The sequence below is a fragment of the Tupaia chinensis genome, unplaced genomic scaffold (assembly GCF_000334495.1).
Source record: "Tupaia chinensis unplaced genomic scaffold, TupChi_1.0 Scaffold000074_1, whole genome shotgun sequence".
Classification (NCBI taxonomy): Eukaryota; Metazoa; Chordata; class Mammalia; order Scandentia; family Tupaiidae; genus Tupaia; species Tupaia belangeri.
In genome coordinates this window covers 6,308,528-6,330,722 of record NW_006159534.1, presented here as the reverse complement: position 1 = coordinate 6,330,722, position 22,195 = coordinate 6,308,528, and the positions used below count along the sequence as shown (strand labels likewise).

The 22,195-nt window shown below is 37.2% G+C and overlaps 1 protein-coding gene across 3 annotated transcripts in view; it reads left to right on the top strand.

Annotated features, from left to right (window-relative positions):
* Positions 1-22,195, top strand: part of DNM3 (dynamin 3) — a 662,543-nt gene that overhangs the window by 516,448 nt on the left and 123,900 nt on the right. For all 3 annotated transcript variants that reach the window (XM_006142350.3, XM_027768010.1, XM_006142351.3), the window contains one exon: positions 18,066-18,177. In XM_006142350.3, coding sequence (XP_006142412.1) covers positions 18,066-18,177 — 112 coding nt within the window. The remainder of the gene's footprint in view (positions 1-18,065; positions 18,178-22,195) is intronic.

Below are 22,195 nucleotides of genomic sequence, written 5' to 3'. Positions count from 1 at the left end.
TTTTTTTTTTTTTTCTTTCTTTCTTTCTTTCTTTCTTTCTTTCTTTCTTTCTTTCTTTCTTTCTTTCTTTCTTTCTTTTTAATTTAGGTATCTTTTTAACTTAGACAACCTCAGATTATTTTTACCATTTTGGTATAAGGAAGAATATTTAGATATTAAACATTCTGCATTGTGAGATTGCCCACCCTCTAAATTGAGATCCACCTCTTTTTGACCTTCTCCATCCTGAATGCGACCCTCGCAATTATAACCAAAGTTCATACTGCCAGCTCTTGCATCGTGACTGTGATTCATGCTGACATGGACTTGGCCCCCTGGCCATTGGCAGTCAGAGGAGGTCAGGGCTTGGGTGACTCAGCTCCCCGTGCAGCTGTATTTACAGTAAGTGTGTTTTGCAAGGCTCTTATATTTTAAAAATATTTTTTCTACAAATTTTTAAATTTGTATTTCAATTTTTTTTTTTTACTTATCCATTGGCATAAATTTTTATTATTTGCCATGTCAAGAAAAAGGGAATGGCATAGGTTGGATACCAAATCAACTCAGGTCAAAGTCATTTGTCTTTTTAACAATGAATCAAGATACTCTGAATCCAAAGGCAACAGTCGGTCTTAAATTTAAAATTGTTGTATTAGAATTGGGGGATGATATTGAAAGACAATAAAAAGTATTATAAGGAAATGAGGATGCCAAGCTAATCCAGTCATCAGTGATCATTTCAGTCTTCCATTTACTCACTGAAAATTATTTACCAAGCACTGACACTGTGTTTAGGTTCCGTGAACAAGAGACACATCCCCTCTTGTCATGGGATTCATAGTATAATGAGGGAGGCCGATGGCAAAAGCATGATTGTAACTGTTCCTTACAATTTCTGTGAGAGATTTTAATAGAGTAACTTGTCTTTTTAGGAAATTCAGGAACAGTTAAAACTAATACTAGAAGACTGTGTCAAAATGGACTGGGCGAAGGGAAAAGGGAAGAGAGTTTCAGGTGGAGTGAACAACATATGTGGGACTCCAGTGCAGGAAAAAGGTGTGCTTGTACAACTGGTACTTGGAGCCTGATGCACAAGAGTCAGGGCGGGGCCATTTGTTGTCTCATGGGCCACGTAAAGGTGGTTGGTCTTTATCCTAGTGCTGTGGCAGCCATGGGAGGAGTAATGTGGGTTGGTTTGGCTACAGAATAGAGAGTAGGGGTAGAGCAAGTGCAGGAGTTAAGTTTTTTATGTGTGTGAACCAGGTGAGGGGTGATGGTGTCCTGGATGAGAAATATGGAATAGAAGAGGCTTATTAGGGGACTACATTGAAAGAATTGACTGATTGGAAATGAGGAGGTGGGAGATAGCCATGTGAGGAATGACACGTAGGCATTTGGCACAAGCAGCTAGTTGAAAGAAATTGCCATTTTCTAACATGAGGAAACTTTGGAAGAAAATATTTAAGACTAAATCATGACTTTGAAATTGGAGCCTTCAAGAAGGCAGCAGTCACGTAGAGGAAAGGTCTGGCTTTTGTGAGTTGTCAGCTTACCCACTGTGTTGAATGCAAGTGATCTCTTGGTCTTCTTCATAGAACATCATTGTAGGAAAAGCCATACTTGATCATGATGACTGAATCTTTAAAATTTTTATTAAAATTTAATTTCCTAGGTTTTTTTTTTTAGGAGTTTCACATCTTTATTCATAGATGACATTGGTTTAGGGCAATATATGGAAAAGTTTGGCCTTATTTTATATTTTTTACTAAGAGAGAGATTTTTGTTATAGGGCACATATGCTCACTGGAGAGACAGAGACAGAGAGACAGAAAGCAAGAAATCACCCCCCAGAGGGGATGGCCATACTGCAATCCCTTCTTCTCCATTCTTCTCTCAAGATCTTGGGCACACACACACACACATGCCCAGCACGAGTTTTAAGCTAGTGGGTCTGAGACTTGAACTGAAGCTGACTATGTGGGAGTCCAGCAATATAAACATTATACATCCGCTGGTCCCAAAAGTTTGGTCTTTTTAACATCAGCCTCCTGAGAAGTACAAGGGGAATAGAAGATCCTAGGGTAGAGTAAACTTAGGAAATTCTACAAAACAAAACATTTTCACTTCCTAGAAACTTACAATATGTATTAGTCTATTAATATTTCTGAGAGATACTGTATAAAATAAATATTCCCTTAAAATTGGAAGCAGGGAAGAAGATCCATAAAACTCTCTGAGACCATATTTTGAAGAAAACAATTTCCAATTTATCCTATGAATATTGATCAGTTGGATATTATTATTTTGATTTTATAATTCCTAGAAATTGTTTCCATACTTTAAGCTTACCAATTTAAAGTCATAAAAGTATACTTACCATCTCTTTTTTTTTTTTTTTTGGAGAGATTTTTGCTATAGAGTGTGTGAGCTCTCCAGAAAGACAGAGAGAAACAGAGAGACAGAAAGTGAAAAACCACCCCCCCGAGGGGGGATGGCCAAACTGCAATCCCTTCTCCTCCATTCTCCTCTCAGGATTTTGGGCACATATGCACACACGCCCGGCGTGAGTTTAAGCCATCGGGTCTGGGACTTAAACCATGGTCGACTACATGGGAGTCCTGTGACGTAGACATTACGCCATCTGCTGGTCTCATACTTAGCATCTCTTAAGGTCTTCTTCTGTCTGTTTTAATCATGTCTTATTTCTAATTTGCTTTTTCTCATCTTTTGTATTAGTGTTTTTTTCGTTGTCCAAATTCATCAAAAAACAAACTCTTAATTTTTTTTTTTGAGAGGTTTTTGCTATAAGGCGTGTGTGCTCGCCAGACAGAGAGAAACAGAGAGACAGAAAGTGAGAAACCACCCCCCAGGGGGGATGGCCACGCTGCAATCCCTTCTCCTCCGTTATCCTCTCGGGATCTTGGGCATGCACGCACGCGCCTGGCGTGAGTTTAAGCCACCGGGTCCAGGACCCAAACCGCAGTTGACTATGTGGGAGTCCAGCAACATAGCCATTATGCTAACTGCTGGTCCCCAAACTCTTAAATTTAATAATTATACATTTGTTTTCTATAATTAATTCCTGAGTTTATAATGTCCTTTATTCTTCTTTGTTTGGTTTTATAATTTTCCAACTTGTTAAACTTAATGCTGACAGTATTTTTTTTTTAATAATAGGGCATACATGTCTATGATTTCGTCTCTAAATAGAGTTTTGGCTGCATGTTCTGAATTTCATTCATATGTGTAATGTTACTTCATTTGCTTAGGAAATAGTGTGTAATTACAGTTTTGAGTTGCTAATTGACACAAGTTGTTTTCAAGTTTTAGTCTACTTAAAGTGGTTTAGAGGGTTTTTTTGTTTGTTTGTTTAGCTTTTATCATAATTCCTAGTTTAATTGCACTGCTTTTTTTATAACCATACATATTTGAAATCAGGAATATTCTTTGGAAGATATAAAAATAATATATAGTTCTAACTTATTACTTTTGTATTATTGGACTATATGTTTTATTCTTAACTTGTGGTAATAAAATATCTTTGTATGATTGATTTATTTTCAATAGTCTTTGGAAATATTGGCTGTCAAAAAAGGACCAATGAGAGGAAGCAGTCAGTCAGCAAATATTAAATACTGGAAATATGTTGGTGGACATTCAGAGCTCCTGCAATGACTTATACTGTCCTTAGAGGAGGCAATAGATAATTAGCATACCTAATTTTAGATACAAGTAAGTGTAACAGAAAACAATAAGAAATGGAGTAAGAATGGGTAAGAGAAGATAGTAGTATAAGTGGAGAGGTCAGAGGAGGTTTCTCTGAGGGGTGATAGCGAGTTACAGATACCAGTGAGGTAGATTATCATTTCCAAAAATAAAAGAGAACAGCATCAATAAGATCCCAAGGACAAAATAAGCTTGGCATCCTGGGAAAGTGGAGGAAAATGAGGTTAGAAAGGTAGACCAGTCATGGCAAGAGATTTGGGACTTTTTTGCAGGGGGAAGTCACTGGAGGATTTTAAGCAGAATGGTGATAAAATATGAGGTCATTGCGTTCTGTGTGGAAAGTGGAGTGAGAAAAGTGTTGAGATGTTAGGAAGCTCTAATAATCATCCTGACAATTCATTGGCTTAGATAGGGGAATCTGTAGTTCAGGTGAGAGATATGGGCTTCCTCACATTTAAATGATATTTAAGGCCATCATATAGGGAAGATCGCCTTGGAAGAAAGTGTAGTGAGAATGTAGACCATTGACAGAGCCCTGAAGTACTCCAGAATTTAAAGGTCTAACAAAGGAAGAGGAAACAGCAAAGAGATTAAGCAATTGTAATCAGTGAGGTAGAAGTGTGGGAGTCAGAAGAGCATGTGAAGTCACAGAAGTCTTGAGAAGAAAGTTATCTGACGTCGGAGTGGTCAATATTGCTAAATGCTTCAGGAAAGCCACGTAATGGGAAAACAGGGAACTGACAGCTTTGGTAAAAGATAGATCACAAGATCTCAGTAGAGCTATAAACATAGAATAGCAGAATCACAGTCTTCTCTGGGGAAAATGAGAGAGGAGAGAAAAAAGAAAATAATTCAACATAACTCAAGAAGTTTCACTGTAAAACAAATAGAAACGGGAAGTTTTGGGGATTAGAAGTGTCAAGAGAAAGTGTGTGTGTGTCTATAAGGTGTTTGCTTTTAAAGCATGCTATTATTTCATGTGAATGATCTAAGCAGTAGAAAGGAAGAAATTGTTTTAGTAGAAGAGAAAGGGAATCACTGTGGGAAGGAAGTTCACGAGGACATCAGAAGAGATAGGACCCAGTATATAAATTGAGGGTTTAGCCTTCTACTGTACAAGGAAAAGGTAGAGGCTGTGGTTGCAAATCCAGGTCATCTGTTGGGTTTGTTGATAAGAAGACGGATCATTCTCATCTAATTATATACATTTTTCCCCTATGCTGAATGAAGTAAGATTTGTCAGCCAAGCATGTGTGATGAAGAGTGTGTTGGAGATTTGAGGAAAGAAAACATATAAAGTGATAATCATCTGGTAGAGTGACAAAGCATATTTACTACAGAACTATGGTAAAGCCGTTGGCAAAAGGAGGATGCCCATTTGATATTTGTTGTTATTAATTTGAAGTTAGTTCAATCGGGCCAGTTGTATAGTTATTCTCTTGCATCATTTGGCAATTTGGGTGCAGGGGCTAAATCAGAAAATAATTTTGTTGGAGTTTTATCAGCCAGGTAAAATGGTGAAGGGAAAAATGAGGAAAGGAACTAAAGGTCTACCAGGTTGCACAGTAGTTACACACATGTTAAACTGTGTGTGCTCCGAAACGAACACAGAGGTGGGTGATAACTGGTGAGAATGTGGTAGGATCAGTGATTAGCAAACATCCACAGAGAATGCCTCCATCTTTAAAAAGGCAAACCAAATGGGAATTTAGATTTATGAGTTTATCTCAGTGCTCTGCCATATAAGGTTATAACCAATGTAAAATAGATACAGTTTTTTAAGAAAGGAAATCAGTGGTCAACAGGAACTTGCTTTGAATCTAGAAAAACTAGTTGACCTAAACTAACTCCAAATTTTATATTATATTTAAGTATATATACTTAGATCTTGATAAAGTCTTTTGGAATATATCTGGGAGGAAATAGAGAAAGGTAACTAGATAGTGAGATATGTATGTAGTCCCACCTGGGGGGTGATTTCTCGCTTTCTGTCTCTCTGTCTGTCTGGCGAGTGCATGTGCCCTATGGCAAAACCTCTCTCAAAAAAAAATACATGTGTGCATGCTTAAAATTCCAAAATTCCAAGAGGAGAATGGAGAAGAAGGGATTACAGCATGGCCATTCCCCCGAGGGGCAGTGTTTCTCACTTATCTCTCTTGGGAAGGAGAAGAGAGAGAGCACATGCCCCATACAAATTTTTTAAAAAGTAATATGATATAAATTTTACTCTTATGTTTAAAAAAGACTGTGCATTCAATGAGGGAAAAGCCTGATTTTATAGGAGGTAGGTACAAATGGGCTGAAGACAGTGGTAATAATGCATAATAAATTTTTTTGAATTTTCTATATTTTGCTTACATGTTTAATTTTTGCTGCGCATGGCACTGTGTTAAGCACACTCTTCACACATATGACCTTATTTTTTCATCACAATAAGCCCAAGGTAGATGGTCTTATCCCCATTGTATAGCTGACTAAACTGAGGTTGAGAGGTTGCCTCACCCAGTGTCATATGAGAGAGTAAAGGGCACAGACTGGAGGTCAGCCAGAGTTTTTGGTCCTTACTATTGTGCATTCTGCTGTGCTGTATTCGCCTACAGTTTACTTAGCTTATATTAGTAAACGTTTACTGTTCAAAAAAGCGGACAAAGATTTTACCAAGCTCTTTTCTTGAGTCTGGAAGTCTGGATTGTATTATATATGGAGATTGGTGATACTTTTTTGGCATCTCATTTTCAGAAAATCCTTTCAAAATACAGCAAATGCATGAGAGAGCAGGAAGGGTGTTATCTAGAAACTTCTTCATATAAGAATTTGAAAATATTGGCTAAAATGTTTTGGAGACTTGGAAGACTTGGGGAAGACAGGCACACACACACATGTGCAACATACACACATACACACACACGGTCTTCAGAGAGTTTATGGAAAATGTAAATTTGGAAAAAACTATGCATGGATTTCATAGTATTTTCTTTCTTTGCACCCTTCCCAAAATTTTTGCACCCAAATAAATTTGTATTTTGATTCCATTTTTTATGAACTTTTTGAAGTCTCCTCATACATATGTCTTTCTTACATGCAACTATGATGTTTGTGAAAATGTTTATCACCTCATGATTTTCTAACTTGACCTTATTTTGAATTCACTAGAACAAGTTTTCTGTTTAAAGAAATTAAGGAACACATCTCTTGTGAAAATTTATTTAGGACCAAAGAGGAAGAAAAAAAAACCTAATAAATATATTGAATAAAGGTTGTATTTTACTGGCAACCAGGAATTATAAATTAAAACAGCCAGCAAGACATTATTATTAAACTTTCAGATCACAAGAAATAAGAAAGGACACTCAGAATAGGTCATGTATTAGTCTACTTGTGCACTGCCAAGAAAAATATCTGAACCTAGGTGATTCATAAGAGTAGAGGTTTATTCAGTTCACAGTTTGGAGGTCCAAGTTCCAGGAGTCAACTTCTGGTGAGGCTGCAGCACAGTGACACCGGGGCAGGCAGAATCTTGTGCAGAGCGGCTGTCTGTATTGTCTACCTCTCCCAATCTCCTTTTCCTTCCTCTTAGAATTCAAGACTAAGAGCCCTGCCCTAAAGACTGCATCACACCTGGGACACCAAGAAGGAACCAAGTTTTTTCACTTAAAGCCTTTTACACTACAACCAAGCCCCCACCCATGAATTTTTTGACCAATGTTCTAACTATAAAAGTTAGTGTGTGAGGGGATTGCCCAAAGTTCATAGAAAAATGGAATTATAGTACAAGTGTATTTTGGTGCAAATAAATTTAAAATCTACACACAGCTTTAGTTTTTTCACATAATATGCATTTTCCACGAAGTTTTGAAGACCCCCTTTTATTAAGTTTGTTGTCTTTGTGTAAACCTCATGGCCGAGCAATTCCAATCCCAAACATTTATTTTTAATTAAATCATTCAATAATTGCAAAGGAATTTGGTCAAAGATGACTTTGAGGCATTGTTCACAAATGCTGATATCTAGCCTCATATGTTTAAAGAGCTGTCATAGATAAGGCAATTAAACATTATATTTTTAACACCCAAAGTCATTCTTTTGACATGTGAAAGAAAGTTACACATATAATCACAACATGGGCTCGTTATGTGGTCTTGTTCGCCTCACTGTAACACTTAAACGCCTTTTACTTATGGGATAAAAATTTCTTTTTCTAGTGTCAAAATAACTTTTATTTCTTGAAACTGTAAAACGCATAGTTCAGCTTGGTTTCATCGTGGAATCATTCAGAAGCTCATATCTGCATGATTGCAGCTGAAATAGACTAAACAAAAAAATGCAGTCAGTACAAATTGCTGTGGGTTATCTATACGCTACAGCATGTGGTGAGAACCTGGAAGCTTCATCGAGAGAATTTATGAGACTTCCAGTAAATCAGCTCAGCTCAGTGTTTCAGACCTGTATCCAACTCTCCTTGGATGTCTAGACACAGCCTAAGATGAGGCTTCAAAAATGGGTAAAAATGAAGCAGCCAAAGCCACCAGAAGCCTTTGACCCTCTTCTAATGTTTCAACCAGATAATTATTTTCCCTCTCAAGAATTTGGCGATCCTTTGGGGGGGGAGGAGATTTTCCATGTGAAGAGCCCCTGAAAGAAAATACTCTGGAGAAAGGTCAGTGAGCTTGGGCCAATGCTGGATTCTTCAGATCTGCTGGAGAATGTGGAAAGTCCACACCCTCTACCTTGCGTGCTTTCCAGCTGGCCAGGAGCTCCTGTGACATTTGTCCAACCTTCCCTGTACCTCTGCATTTTACAGGAACTCATGCTGTGCAGGACAAATGCCTCCAGATGGAAATCTAAGTGGTAGCTAGCGAAAGGCTATGCTGGAGAGGTAATTTAGTCATTTAAAAACAGAGGAATTTTGATTCTGTCAAGGTAATCCATCACTCTTTCTGCTCTGTAGCTAAGTTACAACTGCTCAAATTCTCCAACAGTGCATTTTCATACTTGGGAGATAGTTTTCTGTTAAATATGTCCCACTTTTCATTAGTTACTCATTCTGCTTATTGTGATTTATACCTTCAGGTTTTTATATCTTTTTTCTTTTAAGAGAGTTTTTGTTTGTTTGTTTCCTTTTGTTCTAGGACAGATAGAAACAAGGAAAGAGATGGTAAGAAATCACCGTCTTAGGAGATGGCCATGCTGCAAGCCCTTCTCCTCCATTCTTGTCTCAGTATTTTGGGCATGCAGAAACAAACATGAGTTTCAAGTCATTGGCTCTGGGACTCAAAACATGATCATCCATGTGGGAGCCTAGGACCTTAACCACCTTGCCACCTGCTGGCCCTCAAGTTTTTATATCTTAGATTTTCTGTAGAAAGTTTAGGATCCAGTCAAAAATGAAAAAGCTGGCTTTAAAAGTAAGCACTCCCAAGTTCATTTCATTGTGCTCTTGTCCATTCATTTGTTCATTCCTTCATTTGTTCTGTAGAAGCCACACATGAAGGACTGTAGCAGGCTCAAAGCAGGACCATTTATTTCTAGCTAGATCTCGGGTGAATCTTCTAATCTCTCTCTATCTGTTTACTCACATTGGTAGCTCTGCTACTAACTTTGATGGCTGCTAAAAGACTAAATGAAATGATATATCTTTTAAGATGATGAAAAGTAAGTTTCTCTTTCATCCTTTGCCATCCATTGTTATACCCCAGAAGTCATATACAGCACAAATGGAAAGCCTCAAAGCCACTGAAAAGTAGAGCTATCAGTCACCTTTTTGCAGATTCACAGAAATGACTGAAAACTCTTATAATAACCAGTGCATGCTGTACCCCGATTAGGAAAAATGGGGCCAAAGAAGAAGACAGTTTAAAAAGAAACAAACAAACAAAACAAACGAACATACAAACAAAAACGTCTACATTTCCTCACTGCATCAACTTGAGAAATGCGGATATGAATCAATCAGAAGAACAAGCAGCTGACTTTCTACTGTGAGGCCAACGCACAAGTTGGAATCCAGGTTGCTGCACTGGTGCACTCGTTGTTCTGGTGCATGCTGCTGAGGTGCTGTCACTGTGTAGGCTGGGACAACATCAAGGTCCGCTTCAATTCCTAGCCTAAACTAAAAGCCAGGTGTGCACCTGTAATCTCAGTAACTTAGAGAGGCTGAGGCAGGATAGAGAATTCGAGCCTGGCCTACATGCAAAGCAAGACTATGTCTTAAAAATAAATAAAAATGGGGCCAGCTGGTGGCATGATGGTTAGGGACCAGCAGTTAGCATAATGGCTATGTCACTGGACTCCCACGTAGTCGACTGTGGTTTGAGTCCTGGACCCGGTGGCTTAAACTCACGCCGGGCGCGTGTGCGTGTGTGCCCAAGATCCTGAGAGGAGAATGCAGGAGAAGGGATTGTGGCGTGGCCATCCCCCCTGGGGGGTGATTTCCCACTTTCTGTCTCTCTGTCTCTCTCTGTCTGTCTGGCGAGCACATGCGCCCTATAGCAAAAACCTCTTCCAAAATAATAATAATAATAATAAATTAATTAAATAAAATAAATAAAAATGGGGCCAGCTGGTGGCATGGTGGTTAAGGCAGCTGGATCCCACATGGCTATCTGCCCAGTTTGAGTCACAAATCCAGTGGCTTGAAAAACTTCCCAACCACATGTGTATGCATGCCCAAAATCCTGAGAGGAGAGTGGAGAAGAAGGGACTGTGGAATGGTCATTCTCCTGGAAGGTGATTTTTCACTCCTACTCCCACACACACCTCATCTCTCTCTGGTAAACACACACCTTACAATAAAAGAAACTAAAAACAGAAAAGATAAAAGTAAAAAAAAAGAAGAGGAGACAAAGATGTATCAGGCAAATGCAAATAGAAACAAGAAGCCATCAAAATAATATGCTTAAAATAAATAAAGGAATCGGGACAAACAACATTATTTCTAACATTATTTCTATAAACATGTAAAAATGCCACCACCTTAGTAAGTGAAACCATTAAAGTACTGCTGGACAGTCACTTTAAGTTATAAAATTAGCAAAGGTATTTTAAAGACAGTACTTAATAGTTATGGGTACAAGATTCTCTACTCCACAAATAACTTTCTGAATAGCTACTAGTGCTACTCAGTTTGCAAGACCCCAGCGTAGTGTGTAATCACCTCAATTCATCAAAACATACCTTTCCACTTACTAAGATCTTGTTTCATTGTGTTTAATAAGATTTTTTCATTTTCTTAATTAAAAAAATATATTCCTATCTATTTTATAGACTTTACTCCCAAAGTGAATGGAATATTCTCCCATTTCTTGTTCTTAGTAGTTCTTAGTAGTTTGGAGAAAAGTCACTGATTTTTATATTTGTCATATAGTTAATGTTACCCTTTTTAACCTGAGTATATTATTCATAGGAGTAGTGTTTGTTTATTTATTTATTTATTTTACTTTCTTTTTTTTTTTGGAAATGTTTTTGCTAAAGAGCGCGCATGCTTGCCAGAAAGACAGACAGAGACAGAGCGCCGGAAAGCGAGAAATCACCCCCCAGGGTGGATGGCCATGCCGCAATCCATTTTCCTCCATTCTCCTCTCAGAATCTTGGGCACACACGCACATGCACCCGGCGTGAGCTTAAACCACTGGGTCCAGGACTTGAACCATGGTCGACTACATGGGAGTTCAGCGACATAGCCATTACGCCAACTGCTGGTCCCCATAGTAATAGTGTTTTATGGAACCCTTAGATTTTTCCAATTCTTCCAGAGCTCATTTTAACTATTTATTTCTTTTCAGATAGTATTAATTTCTCCTAGATTCTCAGTTTTTGCCATTTATTTGCACTAATTTAATAATTTAAATACTTTATTTTATTTCACATCTTATTTTAAATTTATTTTATTTTATTTCTTTTTCTTATTTTTTGTTGATTTGCTCAAGAGACAATTAATTTGCCTTTTTCTTCTTTTGCAATTTAGTAGTTCCATTGTACTTTTTGTACATTGATTTTAATTGTTTTCAGTCTCTGTATTTGTAGCATGTAGCCTATCCTTTCTCATATGTAATCTTATATACTTTTGTTTTCTCCCATCTCCTTATTAATTAGAATTATAAGGGTACTATTTACTGGTAATGGGAATGTTATTTTTATATTTCCTATATCGTTAAGTTTGGCCTTGATCTGTGTTAATTCCCTGTTTTTAATTTATTTTAGTTTTTAAAAGTTATTTTAAAATATATCTCAGTAACTATCAACTTCTTTTTCTTTTACAAATGGTACATATATTTAAGGTCATATGTTTTCCTGTTGCCTTTGGTGTATTCCATTATTAAATATAAAGTGTTTATAATTTTTGTCGCTTTTTAAATAATTTGTATTTTCATTTTCATCTATGCTACAAGAGTTATCTAGAAGTATGTGTCTCAACTTCTTATTTTTTTTTTTTTAGAACAAAATTTTTTTGGTTTGAAATCTATGTGATTTAGACAATTTTTTATATTTGTTAAGGTTAGTGTTGTTATCTATGTAGGTTCAAGTGAATGACTAATTTCAGTAAATGTTTTCTGCACAAGGAAAAAAATCTCTATCTTCTATTCAAGGGATAAAGGATCCTATCTAATGAAAGAACTACAATTATACCATTTATGTTATGTGCTTTCTCAGTTTTGTTTACTATATCCCTCCAATTTGAGAAGAATTATATTAAAATGTAATATTTATAATTCAAGTATATGCATATAATTATATTGAAGGCATCTTGTGTTTTTAGTAGCGTTTACTTCCTTCACTTACCTACTCTGTTATTTGATGTGAACAGGTTTATGAGTATTTCTTGATCTTCATAAATTATACTTTATATCATTATATAATATTGCTAGTATTCTATTTAGTACTTTATACATTTTTATCCTGTTCTGTACTTTTAAATTTCATCTTATCTCAAGTCTGGCCTGTGCCTAGTGGTTAAGAGAGCCAGATCTTATGTGGTTAACTGTGGTTTTAATCTCAGACAGGTGGCTTGAAAAACGTGCCAGGCGTATGTATGTGCCCCAAATCCTGACAGGGTGGAGAAGTGAAGAAAGGACTGTGGTGTGTTCATACCCCATTGGGGTTGGCGGGTGCTTTCTCAGGCTCTCTTTCTCTCTCTGTCTCTCTTTCTCTTTCTCTGTCTCTGTGTCTCTGGTGAGTACATGTGCCCTCTGGCAATTAGAAAAATAGGAAAAAATTTTACCTTATCTACATTAAATTTGCCATTTTTTTAAAAAATTTCTTCTCTATTTGTCTGATACTTTACATCTTTATTTTTGCAAACAATATGTAACTGGGTTTTATATTTTTAACCTAACTAATCAAACTGAGAGACCAAGCTTTGAGAATTTGGTTTATTTGCATAAATTTAATAATTAAAATACTTGGTTTTATTTCTGCCATCTTATTTTAAATTTGTTTTGTCATATCTTCTTTTTCCTGGTTTTCTAACTTTTTTTTGAGAATTTGATCAAGAGAGGATTAATTTACCTTTTTATTCTTCTCGAATTTAGGAGTTCCATTGTACTTTTTGTGACACTAATTTTTTTAAGGCTTTTGCCATTAAAAAAAGAGCATGGGAGCTTGCTGGAGAGAGACGGAAGGAGACAGTAAGAGGGAATATGACAGATCACCCCCCAGGGGTGATGGCCACATGTAATCCCTTCTCCTCCATTCTCCTCTTGGGATTTTGGGCACATGTGTACAAGTACCCGGCATGATTTTTAAGTCACCAGGCCCAGGACTCATACCGCAGTCAGTCATATGGGAGTCCAGCACCACTATGCCACGTGCTGGCCCTGACACTAGTATTTACATTAATCATTAATCACCTAATATCCCATGACACAAATTACTATTTTTCCCACAAAAAAAAAAAAAGAGAGATTTCCTGTTACCTATTTCTTCTTAGTGATTTCTCTCTACGGTGAGACCTCTGAGATTCCTTCACTTCCCCACTTTTTATTCCTCTATATACCAAAAAAGTCATTGAGAATATTTTTACTTCCTCTCACCCTTGTCCAATTCTAATAGTTTTAGACGATTATAATGTCTTTTGCAGTATGTCTGACCTACTGAGAAACCCATACTTATTCCACATTGTGTACATTCTTAGATGGTCTTTCCTTATTTTGATTTACTCCATGGATAGTGCAGATTTTGCTGGTCACCATTGCATCCTCTCAGTCTTTCCTCACCTAGAACACCCTGTGTAGGTTCATTTGGTGTTTTACCCCAAAGTCTACTTTAGAATTGTTCCTCAGATCAGATATGTGGATAATATCCTGGCTAGGTGCAGGTGTCCAATTCTGTGACCCTCTTAGGAGTCTATGGATGTTATTTCATTGTCTTCTACCTTTTGAATGTTCAGCTCTGTTCCAGTCTACTTTCTTCTCCTTTGTTAAAAAAAAAAGAGGGGAGGTTGGGGAGGAGAAAAAGAAAAAGAAGCACTTGCTATTTCTTGACAGAAGACTTAACATTTTCTTTGAACTGTACTGGCATATGCCTAAGTAGAACCTTGTCTCAACCCCACCTGAAATTGCACTTCTGACATACATATTCAAATCTTTCTAAAACCCAGGGAAAGCTCTTTTTTTTTTTTTAAATCTCTGTTATGATTATTTTTCTCCTCTGTTTTCCATTTCTTTTCCTAGAACTCTTATTAGTCAGAGGTCAGATGTTCTGAGTCTTTTCCTCTGCATTCTCATAAGATTTTTCTCTGTGTATTTGCCACTTTCCTATTGGATCTTTGAAGCTCCTAATTCTATTCTCAACATGATCATCCATTCCTTCAACCTATCTACTCAATATTTTTATATAACAAGCTTATTTTTTCATTCCAGGAAGTCTTTTTTATTGCTTTATATATACACACCTCTTCAAGGACTTGTTATCCTTCTGTCTCTGCTTCCCCCAAAAGTTTTCCTTCATTGACAGCCCCTTTTGATTGCCTTTTTAATGTTCTCTCTATGGCTATTAGGCCTCTTTAGGTATTCTTTAATTTTCATTTGTTCATTGTGGCATAGATCTACTGCTGGGTGCTTCAAGTGGACTAGTCCCATGAGCATGGGAAGACCAACATCTCAGTCATCATTGGTCAGTAATAGGAAAGTTTCCAGTTACTTACAGGGGCAATAGGAGAGCCCTTTCATTCCACATTAGGATAGAGAAAACTCAGCCCCTCCTCACTTCCTTGGGGTCAGAGGATCAGGACACTCAAAGGTCCTGTGATCACTGTGGATCAGCTCTCTCAAGGGTCTGCTACATGTTGATCCTTGTCCTGGAGTCCTCTTGCTGATCACTAAGCTGTTCTGGATCCCAGAGCAGCAAGAAAGTTGGCTCACTCACACCTTCTACCTGAGTTCTAGTTCTGTTGTGTCCTTGAGTTGAGAAAAGAAAATACATTTGACCTGAATGGGAAAGAGAGGGGAAACAGAGCATAGTTAAGCCATTATCTTCCCAGAATGTTCTGGAGATATGATGGCGAACATGGAAATAATACATTCCTTGTCCTCATGGAGTTTATGCCTTAGTTGGAAACGTAAACATCAATCAAAATAAATGATTAAATAAGAAAGAGAAAGAGAAAGGAGAGGAAGAATGGACAAATGGACAAACAAACAAACAAAAAAGTACACAGTTCTGAAATCACACCTGTGCTATGAAGGAAAGGAAAATAGAAATGTGAAAAATGTGTGAAAGAGGTGCTGACCTGGTAGTGATGTCAGGGCAGAGACATCTGAGAAAGTACCTGAGCTGAGAAAGAAAGTACCTCAGTTATTAGAAAGCTGAGAAAGTACCAGAGCTATAAGAAGAAACAGAGAGAGAGCTCCAGGCAGAGAGCGGTACGTTCAAAGGCCTTGGGAGTAAACATAGCATATTTGATGCATTCAGGGAACGAAAAGAAGGTTAATTTAACTAAGCAGAAAGAAAAAAGTATGAAAAAGAAACTGGAGAGGAAAGTATGACTGCCCAGAACCAGGTGCTCTGTGGGCCTTCACAGTGAGTGTTGTCTTTTCTAAGAGCAGGTGGCCATTGTAGTGTCTCACTCCAGGGATAAAAATATCTGATTCACATTTTTGGAAGACCATGAGAATTTAATGCAGAGAACAAATTTAAAGGAGCCACAAGGTGTTGGGAGACCAGTGAACAGGCTATTTTAGTAATCCAAGAGAGTTAATGAAATGGTGACCAATTTAAAGAAAAGAACACTTTTAGGTGATAAAATACAAAGAAAGGGGACCAGCAGATGGCATGATGGTTACATCACTGGATTCCCATGTAGTCAGCTGCAGTTTGAGTCCCGGGCCTGGCAGCTTGAAATTCATGCTGGGTGCATGTGCATGTGTCCCCAGAAGCCCAAGAGGAGAATGGAGAGGAAGGGATTATGGTGTGGCCATCCCCCTTGGGGGGTGATTTTTCACTTTCTGTCTTTCTGTCTCTCTGGCAAGCACATGAACCCTACAGAAAATGCTCTTTAAAAAAAAATAGAAGGGTGAAGAGTGGAAGTGTCAAAAATACCCCCAAAGTGCCTGGATGCTGCATGCAATGGGAACACTGGACTTAGACCAAGTTGGAGAGCACCAATTCAGTTGTTCATATCCAGAATCCTTTGAATACTCATGTAGAGAATTCAGTAGGCAGTGTGTCTCAGGGAGGTCTAGACAGGAAAGGTAAACAGGTAAGCCTTCTGGGTTTAAGTAGAAATTGAGACTCTTGGGCAAGAATGAGAACCCCTCGACAGAGAAGATTATTAATCTTGTACACTGTTCACATATGTTAAAGTGGACTATCTCTTCTGGAAGAGTGATTGCAAATGTGTATCAGTATCTTAAGCATATCAGTATCTTAAGCATGATCATAACTTTTGTTCCAAATATAATTTGTAGAGGGACCAGCAGTTAGCGTAATGGCTATGTCGCTGAACTCCCACATAGTTGATCATGGTTTGAGTCCTAGACCCGGTGGCTTAAACTCACGACAGGCACGTTTGTGTGCATGCCCAAGATTCCGAGAGGAGAATGGAGGAGAAGGGATGGTGGCGTGGTTGTCTGCCCGGGGGCGGGGTGTGTATGTGTAATTCCTCGCTCTCTGTCTCTCTCTGTCTTTCTGGTGAGCACATGTACCCTATAGCAAAAACCTCTCCAAAAAAAGAAAAAACAAAAAGCAAATATAAGTTTTAGAAATTCGTCTTTAAAAAATAATAGTAGTAAGTGTGACAAATACTCATGGAAAAAGTTCATTGATATTTCATCTGTTTGTCTGTCTGACTGGCTGTCTATCTGTTTAATAGATGGGGCCTTGCTATGTCCTGATTCTCCTGCCTCAGCCATCTGAGTTGCTGGGGCTACAGGCACGTACTACTACTGTGCCAGGCATCTGAGCAGCACGTGCCACTAAGGCTGGTCCTTTTTAAAGCATCATTGATGATAGCGTAAACAAAAGAAAATGATTCAGTTATCTAATATTAGGAAGAGGTCTGAGAAATTATAATACATTTATATTGATAACTATGATGCCATTATAATCGCATGTTTATAAAGATTTAATCACATAAGTAAATGGCTGTACTGTAAGGAGAGAAAAAGAAGATCCCAAAGTAAATGGAGAGCTAGAGAAGAAAAGGAAAAGGGAGGAGGAAAAAGGGAGAGAGGGAAAGCTTCAACTGTGTGAAAAGTGCACAAAAGTATAAAAAGAATAAGGTGTTTCCATTGTTATACTTTTATCTGGTTTCCAAGGTTTTCAAAATTGTATCTCTGCATGTATTATATTTTATGTATTTTATTATCAGTAAGAGTAATATCAAATTACAGAACTGTCCCAGGTAGAAATACGTACTTCACAGCCATCTCACCCTGTTAAATGCTGATTTATCAGGCTTTTTCACAACTTCAGGAGCATTTCTGTTTTGAATCTGGCATAGACTTCTTGTTTTGTAGGATTATTGCCATGCATTTTAAAGTTTTATGAGCTATTTAGTCATTCCAACTTGTTTAATAGCTTCAGAAAATTGACCTAATTATGGAGCAATGGCAGATTCCTTCCCCCAGCATGACTCCCTGTCACTTGTCACCGGTGTGTCATATTGCTTTCATTTGTATCTTCTTGACTTTTTACTTGCTCAGCAACGCTTTACCTCTGAATTCTTTAATGTGAGTTTTTAAAAACTTATATAATAACTTACTAATTTTAAATACAGTGGGTTCATTTTGTTTTCCTCCAGTGACTGTTGGAGAACTAAATATCCATTTAGACGGTTGTTTATAACATCAGTGTCTGCAGTGATATAAAATCATTTTGACTTTGATCCAAAACTAAAAGTATGATTTTTTTTTTCTTAACTCCAGGAATGTATACAAAGACTATCGCTTCCTCGAGCTGGCGTGTGACTCTCAGGAGGATGTGGACAGCTGGAAGGCATCTCTACTAAGAGCTGGGGTCTACCCCGATAAATCTCTAGTAAGTTGGATATATTTATATTTAAGTATTAATACTGGCTATATATAGAAAACCATATTGTTTCTACATAATGTGTTCTGGATAAAATAGTTCTCTATTGATTTACTTGATTTGGTACACTTTTAACTGATACTTTTATTTTTTTACATTCTTTTTTTATGATGCTTTTTTCCTACTTTTATTACAAAAGTAATTAGTTATGCCCTATAGAAAAAAAAGTAATTAGTATATTTGGTAAAGAAAATGTCCTTCCGTGCCATAAAACTTGATATATATGATCTCAGGCCAAAAACATATGTTTCTTTAAAATGTTATTTTCTTCTATATTCTGTTCCATAGTTGTTATAGTATGAATACAAACAGTAGATAATTAATCGTAGCACCAACATTTCATAATCTTGAAAAGGTATTTATTTTTATAAAAATGTGTCTCCATTATGTCTATATTACCTGAATTCATAGTTATATCTGTATTCACACTCTGGTTAATGTCATAATAGTGTGAAAAGAACAACAACCAAAGAAACCTATTATATTGCTGTTCCCACTTATCTTTCTTAATATGCTTCAAGTGTCTTGGAGACACTTTTCTCATTCAAGTTAATAAACAGACCTTCTCTTTGTGTTCTTTGGAAAATGGATATTGCACAGGCTTGTCTGCAAGTGAACTTCAGGAGTCCTGCACAGCACACACACACACACAACACACACACACACACACCATCAGACAGGCTCTTCTGAGTGCATCTGTTCGCCTGCTGCTTCCCCGGAATCTTTATACTACCCAGATTTCTCCACAGAACACAAATACCAAGAATGAGCCTTAGGGATTTAGTCCTGCTTGACCCTTGCGGTACCTACTTGGCTCTCATAGTTTATAGGATTGATTATCTATGAGTTAGGTCATTTTTAGGCCTAAAATAGGCATAGAGTCCTTTTCAGAGAAAGTCTGAGATATGGGTGCAGTGTAAGACGATCAAAGCACTTTGAAGGAGATTTTTAGGCCTGATCCCATCTCCGGTGTTACATTGGAATTTTTAAAAGAGTTCCAGGGATAGAAGATTGAAGATTTATTCCAAAAATATTTGTCTTTTTCATGTTGCATGCATATAGATTTACAGAGATATATTACCACTCTAAAGACTACCTATAAGAAATCAGAGTAGCATTTTTATTTTTTTTCAATATGATCATTGCTTTAGTCTTCTGTATTCATTGGCAGTAGTGTGTTTAATTTCACATATATTAAGTTCATGCATTGAAAGTGCCCATGTGGGGAACCAGCAGTTAGCGTAATGGCTATGTCGCTGGACTCCCACGTAATCGACCGTGGTTCGTGTCCCGGACCCGGTGGCTTAAAACTCACGCCGGGCGCGTGTGCGTGCGTGCCCAAGATCCCGAGAGGAGAATGGAGGAGAAGGGATTGCGGCGTGACCATCCCCCCTGGGGGGTGATTTCTCGCTTTCTGTCTCTATGTCTCTCTCTGTCTGGCGAGCGCACGCGCCCTACAGTGAAAAATCTCTCCAACAAAAAAGAAAGTGCCCATGTGCTTAATTTTCTATTCATTCACATCCCAAAAGCATTTTGAGCATGTGATTTTTTGCTAGGCAGGTACCATTCTAGGCATCTTGGTGATACAGGGGTAACCCCCAAGTTCCTGCTCCCATAAAATAGACACTAAACAAACAAATGAAGAACTATATTTCCATGGCATTATTTAAAATGGTGATAAGTTCTATGAAAAAAATTTAAGTTAAAAGGAAGACAGTAAAAGTGAGGGGCAGGTGAGCTTTATGTTAGCAAAGGTCATCAGGAGGATTCTTTGAAGTGCTGACATTTGGGTAGAATCATCAAGAAAGGAGGGAGAAATGATAAGCATGTCTGAAAAAGAATATTCTTGGCACTGGATAGTAACTGAACCAAGCTCAGTGTCTTAGAGGAACAACAAAAGTCAGTATGTCTGGATCTTCTTAGGGGGGACAAAGATGATAGAAAGTTTCTAAGAGGGTGATCAGGGCCAGATGGTGAGGCCTAGAAGGAGTCTTGGGGTTTTAGTCTGAGTGAGATGGAAAGATTCACGTTTTAAGAAACTTGTTGTGTCTGGGTAGTATGGGCACACAAGCTAAGGTGTAGGCTCCCATGTCAAATGAACTGTATTTAAATTACAGATGCTCTCTAACAACTGTAAAATATTGGGCCAGCTTATCAGCCTATTTACACTTAAGATTGTTATTTCTTAAAGTGAAGATAACAGTAGTCCCTTTCAGGGTAGTTGATAGGATTCACTGAGATTATGTAGGGAATACATTGAATAAGCACTAGAAAACACTCTGCTTTCATTTATAATAATAATTACTATGGTCATTATTACAATTTTCATCACAAACTGATTTCTTTAGCTAGTTAAACCAGTAAAGAGGCTGTTGTAATAGTCCAAGAGAGAGATCATAAGATGGTGGAATATTTAAGTACTATGACTATTATAATATAAAACAGTACGATTATAAATATTTTGTTATTTTCTTTCTTCTAAATATACTTGGTTATATAAGATGTCAGTAGGGGTGTGTGTGTGTGTATATCCTCTTTACATGCAAGTATAACATTTGTGAAAATAGTCTGAATTCCTAATTTTGTAATTTAAACCTATTTTCCTATTTTAAATGCACTAGACAAGTTTTATGGTTTGTTTTTTTTTTTTAATTATGTCATGCACCTCTTTGGGGAAAAACACTATCTTGAAAAACTAAGATTATTCATATCCCAATGAATTGTTCTGAAGTTTGAATTTTCATGTAACTGTAACTCTGTACCAAAAAGACAGTCAAGTATATAAATTTTCTGGTTTTTTTTTTTTTATCTCAATACACAGTTTTAAGCAATTTTAGAGATATTCTACATAATCTGCTTTAATTCTTTTCACATCGTTTTAATTTTTTATTAACATTCAATTCGTACAATTGCTTATAACATCAAGACAAAGGGGCCTTCACTACATTCCAAAGACAAGACAGGAAATTAAAGTTGGCAGTGTGCCATGAACATGCTTTGTCGCCATTTTCATTCTAAACAATATTTGCATTTTGTGTGCACTGTGTAGCCCTCTAGGTCATGTTACATGATTGCTTGTCTTTCAGATGGTTCAATGGCAGCTAACTACTAAAATCAATCAAGTAGAATGTTTATCCAGAGATTCCATTTTGTGAACACTCTTTATTTTGGGGGAAAAAAAAAACGTACTTGTAGGTGATACTTATTCTTAATTTAGAAAGATTTGATAAAGTCAAATTAACTGAATTATGGATGCCTTGTAGTAAATTTTCATGGCTTCTAAGCAGTGTATTATTTTACCTTGGTATCAATAAACCACTGAGTCAAAAACAAATTGGTCAGGCTACCTAATAATAAAACATCCCACAAGGACATAAGTTCAAACACAGAAAGTTCTGCCTTCTACACAAAATATCTCCATTTTGACTGGGTAAACATTTCCTCAGAGATCATTCCTTTTAGTTTGTTTAAGTTTGGCATTATGTAGATAATAACCATCGCCCAAATTTGAATGAAATGATGCTTCAGGAAGATGTTTTTTCTTGCTAAAAAATTTTTTTAAAGAAGTATTTGATTTAACTTTAGTTATTTATTTTATTTTGACCAGAGAGAAACAGAGCAAGAGCGAGAGAGAGAAGGAAAGTGAGAAAGTAAGCTGCTGGGTCCAGGATTCGAACCATGGTCAGCCATGTGGGAGTCCAGCGCCCTTAGTCACCACACCACCTTCCAGCCCTCTTGCTAGAATTTTAAATGCATACTTTTCAAACTAACATTCCACCCCATATTTTTCCCCACCACATCTAGCGATGAATATTTTTATGTCATTCATATCAAAATATCCTACTGCACTATTTCTTTTGTCTCAGGTTGTTTCTCTTAGGGTTTTCTAAAAAATTTCTTTTTTTTTTTTTTTTTTTTTTGGGGGGTTTTTTTTTTGTGGGGGGCTTGCGCTTGCAAAAAAGAAAGG